The sequence below is a fragment of the Betta splendens genome, chromosome 11 (genome assembly GCF_900634795.4).
Source record: "Betta splendens chromosome 11, fBetSpl5.4, whole genome shotgun sequence".
Classification (NCBI taxonomy): Eukaryota; Metazoa; Chordata; class Actinopteri; order Anabantiformes; family Osphronemidae; genus Betta; species Betta splendens.
Window position 1 is genome coordinate 2,190,375 of NC_040891.2, and position 13,349 is coordinate 2,203,723.

Sequence of the window (13,349 nt, forward strand, 5' to 3'; positions counted from 1 at the left end):
TTGTCAGGTTGTGATGCGTCTCGTAACGCGTTTTGTCAGGTTGTGACGCGTCATTATGGCGGGCCCCAAGGGTCACAAGAACGGCGTTTTTAAAACGCGTTTTGTCAGGTTGTGACGCGTTTCGTAACGCGTTTTGTCAGGTTGTGACGCGTCATGTCAGGTTTTTTTTCGAGACGCGTCACGAGACGCGTCTTGTTGGGTCGAGACGCGTCACGAGACCCCCACCACCAATACATTCAAAGTGACTTCAGCCAATCACTGATGACTTGGAACAGTCAAAAGTAGTAGATGACTGATACTCACTGACAATGTGTAAACAGTAAAATAGAACTGAAAATAGCCCCTTCCTTGGCTATGTAAGAACATATTCACCAAGTGCTGTAGACAATAAAACAAAATAATAAAATAAAGCTAAAAGTTTTAAGCACATGCTTATATTAAGCACATGCATGCTCAAATTATGAGTTTGCCATAGGGCCCTTTGAATGGAGCGCGCGTGTCTGGCGCTCACAGGGAGAGAAGCGTGTAGAGAAGTGTGAAGTGGGACTAGTGTGAATAAGGCTTGTGGTCACAAACACGTGGGGCTATATTCAGTCATATAGTCACATGATCGCGGAAGCGCGCAGTGGTTGAAACGTGCGCTTGGCGTGGTCGCGGCAGAAACAGAGCACCGCAACACAATAAAGCACTTAAGATAGCGAAATCACAGGTTACAACACTTCAATGTGCATCTCTTAGATTCACGCAATTCTATAACAGCGTTACAGTCACGTGATCGCAGAAATGCAAAGTGATCAGATCGCGCGTTCAGGAAAAGAAAACAACACAACAATAGAACAATTACTGATCCCCTAAGAGTTCTACTCTGCTCAGACTTAAAGAATGCCTCTGCCTTATTGCTTAATCCTGGTGGGAAGATCTGGCGTTGCGTGTGTGCTTGCGCTGTTGCGGTGCGGTCCGGTCCAGGTGTGCGTCGCGGTGATCAGCTGATGCGGCGGTGAGTGAGGCAGTTAAACTGGCGTTTTCCTGCCCTGTGGATGGGAGTAGATGGGTGATCCGCCCCGTTCTCTGTGACGACGTCCCCGTTAGTTCAGCTGCTGGCTGCGGTGGAGGCTCCCGGCTCCAGGAGAAAAGAGACGGAGAGAAGAAAGGTCTGCAGTGGTCTCGAATGCGAGAAGACAAGGGTCGAAGAGAACAAGGGGCGAGTCTTTGGTTATGGCAGCTTTTATAAACGTGTTTTTGGTCAAGTTCCTCCTCCGTCGCCGCGGGGAGTCCTGACGTCTTAGCGGGGAGCCAGGTATGGGTCCCCAGCCTGGCGCCTGGTTTTGGCGCTGAGATTTGAAATCTCTTTGTTCTCACTCACTACTATCAGGATGAAGACATTACATGCAGGCCGCAGTGCCTCCTTTGTCTGAGCATGTGGGACCCTAATAATAATTCTGTTAATAAGAGATTATACAGATGAGGTCCCCCAACAATAAGGTCCCCCAAATTAGTTCATATTCATTTTTTGAATATTTTATTTAACCAGTTTTCAGACACTGCCTCTGCTATTGAAATAGATAAAAGACAGTTGCCTCCTGTTTTAATAATATAATTGAATTCGTGTCCGTGTAGTATTCGTATTAATTGCCTTGACTTATAGACCTTCTCTTTTGTGTTAGATTACAGTGTTTGAAAAAGTTCTTAGTTGTATTTACTTAAAGTGGTTTCTGTTGGGGTGTGAGTGTGTGTGTGAATGGTTGTGTGTCTATGTGTTGCCCTGCGATGGACTGGCGACCTGTCCAGGGTGTACCCTGCCTCTCGCCCGTAGCCAGCTGGGATAGGCTCCAGCACCCCCGTGACCCCACACTAGGGAGTAAGCGGTTAAGAAAATGGATGGATGGATGGATGGATGGTTTCTGTTGAAGTCTGTTTCTGTCTGATTCTCTTAGTGTAATAGTGTGAGCTGCTTGATTAGAACATTCTGTTGAACACAAGGACAGTCCTCTCTGTCTCATGTTCTAGCTGAGGAGCTTAATTCTTGAGCTCAACTCAAGTCTTTAGCACAAAAAATTAAACTGCTGAGAGCTCAGTTCTATAGCATATATGGACAGTAATAACTTATTGAAAATGGGCCTTGGTAAACGTCTGTGGTCGGACCAGTTGAAATGTATATTGTTTCTGAAGACCATGTATAACATATTCTGTGTTCTTTGTTACATGTTTAGGGTCCAGCAGGACCATCAGGAATGCAGGGATTTCCAGGATTTCCAGGTGAAGGTCTCTCAGGGCCCAAAGTAAGTTCCCAATTGTTCTGGTTTAGTGAACTGTTCACCTAATAGAAACAAATTCATGTTATAATCATTGAAGTGCTGTTTGAATTTCAACCAGTTACCTTAGACCTGCCTGCATTTTTTAATGTAGGGTGACAGGGGGTATGAGGGTCCTAAAGGTAGGCGTGGACCTCCTGGAGTAGGATATAAAGGTGACCAGGTACTGTATGATTAACAGCGAAGTTGAAAGGATTGAAGACAAAGACATCGTTCTAGAATGATCTGTCTGACTTCTCACCTGTCTGTCACAGGGAAACACAGGAGAACCTGGGCTTCCTGGTTTGGTTGGCTTTCCAGGGCCAGGGATTGAAGGACAAAAGGCAGGGGACATAAACACTTAAGGAACTTGTAATGTTTAAGATTTACATAACTAGATTAACTAAATGTTTCATTGCAGGGTGAGCAAGGGCCACCTGGGCCTGCGGGTCCCAGGGGACCTCCTGGACTTGGTTTAGTTGGAACAAAGGTTGGTGGCATATTATCAGTTGAACAGGAACATTTCTTGCATTCAAAAATAAAAAAAGTAACTAAAGTAACTAGAAATAGTGTTTTCGCTGAGAAATTATGTGGAAGAGCTGTTCTGTTGTGAAAAGAAAGTGACCACTGATAAAATGCTGACAATGTCAAGACGATAATGATTAAAAAGTTTATCAAGGTAAAAAGATGGAGATAAAGACAAGTATGACTATGACTGAGTGAAGAAATTGTTTTGATTGAGTGGAATTTGTGGCTGACGTGACAAGTTGAAAACAGAATTTCTGCATAAAAAAAACGTGCCCTTGCGCTCTAGCTGTTACATCACACACCCAGCTCACACAATACACACTAATGAAATAGCTCAAAATTCACCAAAAACCACCCCAAACATAAACACTCACACGTTTTTATGACAAAGCGTTGAAAAGAAGAGAGTGACCAAAAAGAGGTGAAAGAGGTAAAGTTAAAGAAAACAGGATCTCAATACTTGCCAGCTAATTAAATGAATTGATCTTACAAGTAAAACGCACAAAGGAACAGAAGAAACAGTGTTGTGTAGGCTCTTAAATACTGTTTATTAATCTGTCTAACTCTGCATCAATGAGCATTTCTCCATAGGTACTTCATAGGTACCGTATGAAGATGCTGGTGTTAGACAGCATCACTACTGCATTGGTGCCCCAGGCTGGACACTATAATTTGTAATTCCCTCCAAAGGATATAATTCAGCTATATTATTAAATATGTTTAGAACCTTTAGATGTAAAAGTGTCGGGGAGAAGAAAATATCATGTCAGATTGTCTGGATTACTTTCTTTCAGTAAATATTGTATGTGGCTTCCCAGGGTGACCAGGGTTTCCCTGGAGAGCCTGGTTCTCAGGGAGCGAGAGGTGTTGGAGAACCAGGATCAAAGGTGAGACATCCTGACTCGCTTTGAATAAAGTGTGTCCGCAGTGTTGAGATATGTACAACCTTACAGGGAGAGCCAGGACCTGATGGGGCTGCTGGGATACCTGGCATTCCAGGTGAAGATGGAGTTGTTGGACCTAAGGTGAGCTATAGCAACACACAATTGAAGTAGTTTTTGCAATGTTTGGTTTGGAAAGAAAATCTGCAGTAGATGCTCCTATTAAGTATGTTTAGTTTGTTGGGTTTGTGTGACACAGCTACAGTAGTTCAGCCAAGAAAGCTGGGTAAGTCCACATAAGCATATTAGGAAACACATTTACTGTAGTCATCATTAGCAAGAAGAAAAGGGCAAATTGTCTCCTGCAGAATTCATTAGAAGATGGGAGGCCTCCTGGAATTATGTCCCAGTTAAGTGAAGTATTTAACAGTAAGTAGTACATCATGTAAAGTGAAAAGGCAAAGTCATGGTGTCATCCGGCTTATCATGTGTCAGGAACGCTCGGATGAGGACCCAAATGCACAGCGTACACAGGTTGACGGTGATCAAAAGGTGGTTTATTCCGGTTAGGCAGAGACGACGTCAGGGACAGGCAAGGTTCATACACGAGAGAGATACAATACCAGAATCATCGAGCGTCAGATCGTGGTCAGGCAGGCAAGGTCGGTAACAGGCGGGTACAACACCGAGGCAGACAGAACAGACAGGGATAAGGCAGGCTCAGAATCAGCAGTCCAGAAACAAGGTACGTAAAACACGGCTGGATAGGATCACGGAAACTGGGAGCTATGACGGGTACACACAAACAACGATCTGGCAGAGAACTAAGGACACAGGTGGTGGTTAAATACAAAGTGGCTTGATTATTGATAACGTGCAGGTGCGGATAATGACCAGGTGAAGCAGGGACAGCTGTGACAAGACAAAAACCGGAAGTAAAGCTCGAGCAGAAACAGAAACCAGGAGACTACCAAAATAAAACAGGAAACAACTAGACACAAAACCCAGATCGTGACAGTACCCCCCTCCCAAGGGCGGATTCCAGACGACCAAAAAAAACAACAAACCCGAGCAGGGCGGGCGGAGGGAGGACCGGCGGAGGGACAGAACCAAAAACAACCCGCACAGAACACAGACAGGGCGGGCGGAGGGCGGACTGGGGGAGGGCAAAACGGGAACCCCCATTAAACAAAATTCACGCCCGAACACAACAGACCAGAGGTCCTACCGGAAAAACAAAACAAGAACGGGTCTCATAATCAGTAAACCAACATAAATGTCCACAAGACAAGAGCAAAGTCCACAACCAGGAAAACACAGAGTCCAGGGAGTCCCTCACGGAGGGTGGGGACGCGGCGAGATCCTGCTCAACCGCCGCTGAGACAGGGTGGCACGCCTAGTGCCCTTGAGCTGGGCCAGCGTCCACGGGGACCACCCCGAACGGCGATGCCCTCCAGGTGGACGCTGATCCAGGAGGCTGAGGAGTCGAGGCGGACGACGCCGCAGGAGGCAGCGCCATCCAAGCAGCAGGATGCGCCGAGGGCGAGGCCACCAGTCCGGGACAGGAGCTGGAACGGCCTCAACATGGCCGACAGGGACTGGAACGACCTCTACTTGGCCGACAGGGACTGGAACGGCCTCTACTTGGCCGACAGGGACTGGAACGGCCTCTACTTGGCCGACAGGGACTGGAACGGCCTCTACTTGGCCGACAGGGACTGGAACTGGAACAGGAACAGGCACGGCTCCTCACAGGAGCTGGCGGCGCTGCTCTCAGGCTCCTCACAGGAGCTGGCGGCGCTGCTCTCAGGCTCCCCACAGGAGCCGGCGGCGCTGCTCTCAGGCTCCCCACAGGAGCCGGCGGCGCTGCTCTCAGGCTCCCCAAAGGAGCCGGCGGCGCTGCTCTCAGGCTCCCTGATCGGGTGTGCATAGCACTTGTTCTACAGGTGATGACCTCTGGCTGGGACAAGACCTGCGCGGGACTGGGCTGGACCGGGACAGGACTCGACTGTACTGGGACAGGACTCGACTGAACTGGGGTCTGAACGTGACTCGACTGGACGGGGGCCTGGACTAGACTCGACTGGACGGGGGCCTGGACTAGACTCGACTGGACGGGAACCTGGACTAGGCTCGACTGGACTGGGACGGGACTCGACTGGACTGGGACGGGACTCGACTAGACGGGAACCTGGACTGGGCTCGACTGGACGGGAACCTGGACTGGGCTCGACTGGACGGGAACCTGGACTGGGCTCGACTGGACTGGGACGGGGCTCGACTGGACTGGGACGGGGCTCGACTGGACTGGGACGTGGACTAGAGACTGAACAGCGCGCGGCTGGACTGGAGACTGAACAGCGCGCGGCTGGACTGGAGACTGAACAGCGCGCGGCTGGACTGGAGACTGAACAGCGCGCGGCTGGACTGGGGACTGAACAGCGCGCGGCTGGACTGGGGACTGAACAGCGCGCGGCTGGACTGGAGACTGAACGGAACGCGGCTGGACTGGAGACTGAACGGAACGCGGCTGGACTGGAGACTGAACGGAACGCGGCTGGACTGGAGACTGAACAGCGCGCGGCTGGACTGGAGACTGAACGGAACGGGGCTGGACTGGAGACTGAACGGAACGGGGCTGGCTGGAGACTGAACGTAACACGGCTGAGCTGGGGACTGAACGGAACACGGCTGAGCTGGGGACTGAACGGAACACGGCTGAGCTGGGGACTGAACGGAACACGGCTGAGCTGGGGACTGAACGGAACACGGCTGAGCTGGGGACTGAACGGAACACGGCTGAGCTGGGGACTGAATGGAGCACGGCTGAGCTGGGGACTGAACGGAACACGGCTGAGCTGGAGACTGAACGGAACACGGCTGAGCTGGAGACCACGGAGACAGGGGACCGCATGAGTGCAGGAAGTCCTCCCAGCGGAGTAAACGTGGAGCTGGGCAGGCTGGTGCAATCATGACGGTCCGACGGGGCTGGGAGGAGGAGACCGAAGCCATCGGCGGTGCGACCGGGGCTGGCGTGGCCCGAGCGGACGGCGTGGAGGCGGGTGTGGTGAGAGACTGTGTCTGCTTCTCGACCACCTAAACTATACAAGTCACAAACAAATCAAAGAGGAGTGACTTACCAGAATTTAATAAACATCAAAACAGTTCCTCTTACGGAACAAAGTAACAGTAAGCTAATAAAGTGTGGTTTATTAATATCAGATCTCTCTCATCTAAATCCTTTTAATAAATGACTTGATAAGTGACCATCACATAGATCTGTTCTGTCTCACTGAAACCTGGCTGCAGCAGGATGAATATGTTACTTTAAATGAGTCGACTCCAATAAGTCACATCAACTATCATGTTCCAAGAAGTACAGGTAGAGGTGGAGGAGTAGCAGCAGTTTATAAATCAGATTTATTAATTACTCCTAAACATAAACATAGTTATAACTCATTTGAGAGCCTCACTCTGAGCCTTTCTCACCCAGACTCTAAAACTCAGAAACCAGTTGTGTTTTGTATTGTTTACCGTCCTCCTGCTACATATTCAGAGTTCTTAACTGAATTCTCTGAATTCTTATCTGACTTAGTTCTTAGCACAGATAAAGTCATTGTAGTGGGAGACTTTAACATTCATGTAGATGTTGACAGCAACTGTCTCAGCACTGCTTTTAACTCCTTAATAGACACTTTTGGTTTTACACAGCAGGTAAATGAACCCACTCATCGTTTTAACCACACCCTAGATCTTGTCCTGACATATGGGGTTGAAATTGATAATTTAATAGTTCTTCCCCAAAACCGTCTGTTATCTGACCATTTCTTATTAACTTTTGAATTTAGCACAACTGACCCTATAACAGCTGGAAAGAAATGTTACTATAGCAGATGTTTATCTGACAATGCTGTTGCCAGATTCAAGCAGATGATTCCATCATCTTTTGCCTCAATGTCTTGCAGATACACAGAGAACAGTCACCTTAATTCTTATGAACAGGTTGACTGTCTTGTAGATGATGCTGCAGCTTCTCTACGTACAATGTTAGACACAGTGGCTCCTCTGAAGAAGAAGACAGTGAATCAGAGGAGGTTAGCTCCGTGGTATAACTCAGATATCCGCAGCCTGAAGCAAAGGACTAGACAACTAGAAAGACAGTGGCGTTCCAACAAAATAAATGTAAACTGCATTGCATGGAAGGACAGTCTAATGAAATATAAAAAAGCACTTTGTGCTGCTAGAAAAACATATTATTCCTCCCTAATTGAGGAAAACAAAAACAACCCCAGGTTTCTTTTCAGCACTGTAGCCAGGCTGACAAAGAGCCATAGCTGTATTGAGTCTACTATCCCCTTAAATCTCAGCAGCAATGACTTTATGAACTACTTTACTAATAAAATTATCATCATTAGAAAAAACATTCAGCAGCGACTGAAATGACAGAAAGCACTGTCTAGATCCATCAACTTTAAATTTATTAACTCCTCTGTCTTACCTAGACAGCTTCTTCCCCATAACTCATATGGAGTTAACCTCAATAATTAACTCTTCCAAGTCGTCCACTTGTCTTTTAGATCCAATCCCAACCAGATTACTCAAAGAAGTTCTACCTTTAATCAGCTCATCCATATTTAATCAAATCAACCAATCTTTACAACTGGGCTATGTACCACAGGCTTTTAAGGTGGCTGTGGTCAAACCTCTATTGAAAAAAACAACCCTTGACCCTGGACAACTAGCCAACTATAGGCCCATTTCAAATTTACCCTTTATTTCCAAGATTCTGGAAAAAATCGTGGCTAAACAATTATCTGACCACCTTAGTGGGAATAACCTGTATGAAGATTTTCAGTCAGGATTTAGAAAACATCATAGCACAGAAACAGCTCTGGTTAGAGTCACTAATGATCTTCTATTAGCTTCGGACAATGGTCTAGTTTCTGTCCTTGTCCTGTTAGATCTTAGTGCTGCATTTGATACAATTGATCATAACATTCTATTACAGACACTAGAACATAGAATCGGGATTAATGGAACAGCATTAGGATGGTTTAAATCCTATTTGTTGAACAGATTCCAGTTTGTTCATGTTAATGATAAATTCTCCACACGCACAAGGATTAGCTATGGAGTTCCACAGGGTTCTGTGCTGGGTCCAATTCTGTTTAGCCTATACATGTCTCCTCTAGGTGAGATTATTAGAAAGCATTCTATTAATTTTCATTTTTACGCAGATGATACTCAGCTATACATGTCCTTGGAACCAAATGAAACAGATCAACTAGTCAAAATTCAGGGTTGTTTAAAAGACATCAAATCCTGGATGTCCCAAAACTTCCTTCAACTAAACTCAGATAAAACCGAGATTCTTATTGTTGGGCCTAAAAATCTGAGAGAGACACTATTGAGTCAGATAGCCACCCTGGATGGCATAACATTAGCTTCAGATTCTACTGTGAGGAACCTTGGCATCCTCTCTTAGAGCGATGCAGAGAAACTGATTCATGCATTTGTTACCTCTAGGCTGGACTACTGTAACTCCTTACTCATAGGATGTCCTAACAGCTCCTTAAAAAGCCTACAGCTCATTCAAAATGCTGCAGCCAGAGTTCTGACAGGACTTAGAAAGAGAGATCACATCCTACATTAGCTTCTCTGCACTGGCTGCCTGTAAAATGTAGGATAGAATTTAAAATTCTCCTACTCACATACAAAGTACTCAATGATAAAGCTCCTTCTTATCTTAAAGACCTCATAGTTCCTTATGCTCCCAGCAGAACACTTCGTTCTCAGAGCGCTGGGCTACTTGCGGTTCCTAGAGTGTTTAAATGTAGAACAGGGGGCAGAGCTTTTAGCTACCAAGCTCCTCTCCTCTGGAACCAGCTCCCTCTTCAGGTTCGAGAAGCTGACACACTCTCCACCTTTAAGATTAGGCTTAAAACCTTCCTTTTTGATAAAGCATATAGTTAGAGATGGTTCAGGTCACTGGCAATTATTGTTAGTCACAGGAACCATCTCTTAGTTAAGCTGCAATAGACATAGACTGCTGGGGGACTTAATTTATACACTGAGCTCCTCTGTTTCCTTCTACCTCCTCTGTCCCATAACCTCCCATCATTGTCCCATGTTTAACTAACCTTGTCTCTTTCTGTCCAGTAGTTGTGCTCCCCCCCCCCCCCCCCCCCCCCCCCCCACCCCACTCTTTCTCCCTCTCTGTCCTCACCTACAGGTATCATTGGACTCAAAGTTTGGTGTCTGTGATGGGCAGCTGCGGATCCAACCATCCTGCCTGCATCCAGTCCCTGGTCCTACCATCCTGCCTGTGCTCTGTTGTTGCTTGTTGTTGCTTGTTGCTGTGCTCTTCTATCTCTCTATCCTCTCACCCCAACCGGTCGAGGCAGATGGCCGCCCACATCCAGTCTGGTTCTGCTGGAGGTTTCTTCCTCGTTAGAGAGGGAGTTTTTCCTCTCCACTGTTGCTGTCAAATTAAATGCTTGCTGTATGTGGGATTTGTTGGGTTTAGTTGTGTGAGGTTTTAAACCTTACTTTGTAAAGTGCCTTGAAATAACTTTTATATAATAATAATAATAATAACTGTTATTTGGCGCTATATAAATAAAATTGAATTGAAATTGAATTGAATAACTTCTCTGCATATAGATTATGGAGAAATCAGAGTGTCCCTTCATTCTTAAATACTGCATGACATTGTTTTGATCAACCCTCATTGAAAATGAAAAGTTTTCCTTTAACTTGAGAAGTTGTTTGTTATTTTTACCTTTAAATGTCACCAACATTTTGGATTAACTGTTGATGTAGGGAGAAATGGGACTACCAGGGACCCGAGGCTTAGAGGGAGGACCCGGGAATGGCATCCCCGGAGAAAAGGTAATTACTGATCACTTTTACTGTAGGACTCATGGAAGCCATCCTGCAAACTTAGAGGCTTGAAATGTGTAGTACACATTGTAGACACAGTTTAACTGACAGGTCAAGCTCCTGATACCCAGAGTACACACACACACACACGCACACACACACACACACACACACACACACACACACACACACACACACACACACACACACACACACACTAATACACACACTAATACATTAAGTAGCCTGCCAAACTATCCTCATTTTGTCAAAATGCCCTTGGTTCTCACTTCGATGCAACTACAAGTACACAAAGTACACACACACATACAAAATGTATGCATGCACATTCACTAATTGTGATTCTGATTAAACATTGGTCCTAAACCCATAACCCTAGCTAGCCCTCAAACAGCCCTCAAACAGCCCTTGTAGGAAAACACACGGATACATACTGTACATCCAGTAAATAATAAACAATTCAAATTAATTCAATTTTATTTATATAGCGCCAAATCACAACAAAGTTATCTCAAGGCACTTTACAAAGGAAGGTTTAAGACCTCACACAACTAAACCCAACAAATCCCACATACAGCAAGCCTTTAATTTGACAGCAACAGTGGAGAGGAAAAAACGAGGAAGAAACCTCCAGCAGAACCAGACTGCATATGGGTGGCCATCTGCCTTGACCGATGATAACTGCAGGTGAGGACAGAGTGGGTTCTGGAGATTTGTTTAATATATGATGTAAAAGAGAGTTCCTGGTCAAAGATGACACCAAGGTTCCTCACTGTAAAATCTGAAACTAATGTTATGCCATCCAGGGTGGCAATCTGACTCAGTAGTGTCTCTCTCTGATTTTTAGGCCAAAAATAAGAATTTCAGTTTTATTTGTAACAAAATCTGTTAATGTAAAAAAACGTGTAATTATAAAACTCAGGAAGTTTACAAAAAGGTAAATGGTTAGCGAACTTTGATTCCACTTGATCTTTTTATTCTAAAAACCTCAGAACTGTCATAGTGAGTTGTTTTTCTACTTCCGCCTCTTGAGGAGTGCAGACGTGATTTCTCTCTGCTCCCACGCTGCTTTTGCTTGCAGTGTCCTTGTCTTGTCTTTTTCTGAGCACCCTGATCTGCTATTCTGGAATAACATTTTTGAACATGGAGCTAATCAGCTGGTCACTCAGCGCATTGGACAAAATGTTCTCCCAAAGAAAAGAAGAAACCACTCTGCCCCTTGGGGACTCTTGCCTCCGGCTACGTGCGGGACGCGTGGGATTCCTGGTGCCCGTGTGTCTGGAGCCTCTGTCCATCGAGGATGCAGAGGATCTATTCATAGTTTGGAATTTGATAACAGGGCTACTCATGATTGGCTTTGGTGGTGCCCTGCTTTATCGGAAGATTGAAAAATCTGCGGCCAGCTAATTGGCGTGTCCACCGGCCATGGAGCTACAAACGCCGATGGGGGCCATGGTTACTCGGCTGATGGAATTACACCAGAGGATTTCCCGGATTGAAGGACTGATCTGTAACATCTCAGCCCATTCGAATGCCAGGATTGCAGGACTGACTAATAAGATCTCAGCCCGTTTGGAGGAAGACAAGAGTCTTGTCTGACAGGCTTGAGGAGATGTCACGGGTGACCCCTGGTCCCACAAGAGGCGATGAAGCCCTGAGTTCTGACCGATTGGAGTATTGATCTAGACAAATTAGTGATGGGTTGTTAAAATGTATTAGAATTGGCTGTGTATTACTCTGTCCCTTCTCCCTCACCCCTCCCTTCCCAGGTCCAATCTAGCTCACCAGCTGTGCCTCTATCTATCCTCTTCCCCTTATTGTGACTCCCTTCAAGGACAACTGTTGGACTGACCTGTAAACATCTTGGTCGGCCTCGGTCATACTTCTATAAACAACACTTCACTACACTGATGCAGCTACACCCCCCCCCACCCCACCTTACAGTCTCACTGCCTGCTCTCCGACCTTATCTATCTGTCCTGATGAACCCAAGAAAAATTCCAGCAAGGTTTCCACTTGTTCCACTAGCGCCGGTCAAGCTGGCTGCTGATGGGAATTTCCCCGCTGTGGGACTAATAAAGGCATTCTATTCTATTCTATTCTATTCTATTCTATTCTATTCTATTCTATTCTATTCTATTCTATTCTATTCTATTCTATTCTATTCTATTCTATTATCAACTCCTATTTTCATCAAGTAAATAGACCAATAGAACAAATAGAATAAAACTGACTCTAGATTTAAAAAAACGTTATTAATCCCAGAAAGAAATTGTCTTGCACACTTATGATTTCAAATAGTATACAAGGGAAAAAAGTATTATCATACAGATGTGGTATATGTTTATGTGTGTATGTATGAATATAAATACATGCATATACATACAATACGTACATGCAGTATACACACATACACGTACAGTATCAAATTAAGTTACTTTGTATGCACATACAACTCATATAGACTCCTGAAGACATATATATGTACATACATATAAATATGTATGTACTCTGCTACATAGATACAGGTCGACCCTTACAAAGAGGGGAGGAATTTTACAAACTGATGGCCACCATTAGGAAGGCGTTCTGTGGAGCACCTAATACTGATCAGCCTCTAGGGGTCCAGCTATCTTGGATTTTTTTCTGTCATGTCCTTTGAAAATAAATGCACATCGTTAAAGAATAGTTGCAAGCTTTCAGATTTCACCCACAAATCCATTTAACCTGAGTGTTTCATAAGAAT

At 45.5% G+C, this 13,349-nt stretch overlaps 1 protein-coding gene across 1 annotated transcript in view; it reads left to right on the plus strand.

The window, feature by feature from the left end:
* col28a1a (collagen, type XXVIII, alpha 1a) overlaps positions 1-13,349 on the plus strand; it is a 65,981-nt gene that overhangs the window by 33,071 nt on the left and 19,561 nt on the right. Inside the window, exons 14-20 of the mRNA XM_029166999.3 lie at positions 2,211-2,279; positions 2,407-2,475; positions 2,567-2,635; positions 2,713-2,781; positions 3,638-3,706; positions 3,773-3,844; positions 10,523-10,591. Of these exons, the coding sequence (XP_029022832.1) occupies positions 2,211-2,279; positions 2,407-2,475; positions 2,567-2,635; positions 2,713-2,781; positions 3,638-3,706; positions 3,773-3,844; positions 10,523-10,591 (486 nt within the window). The remainder of the gene's footprint in view (positions 1-2,210; positions 2,280-2,406; positions 2,476-2,566; positions 2,636-2,712; positions 2,782-3,637; positions 3,707-3,772; positions 3,845-10,522; positions 10,592-13,349) is intronic.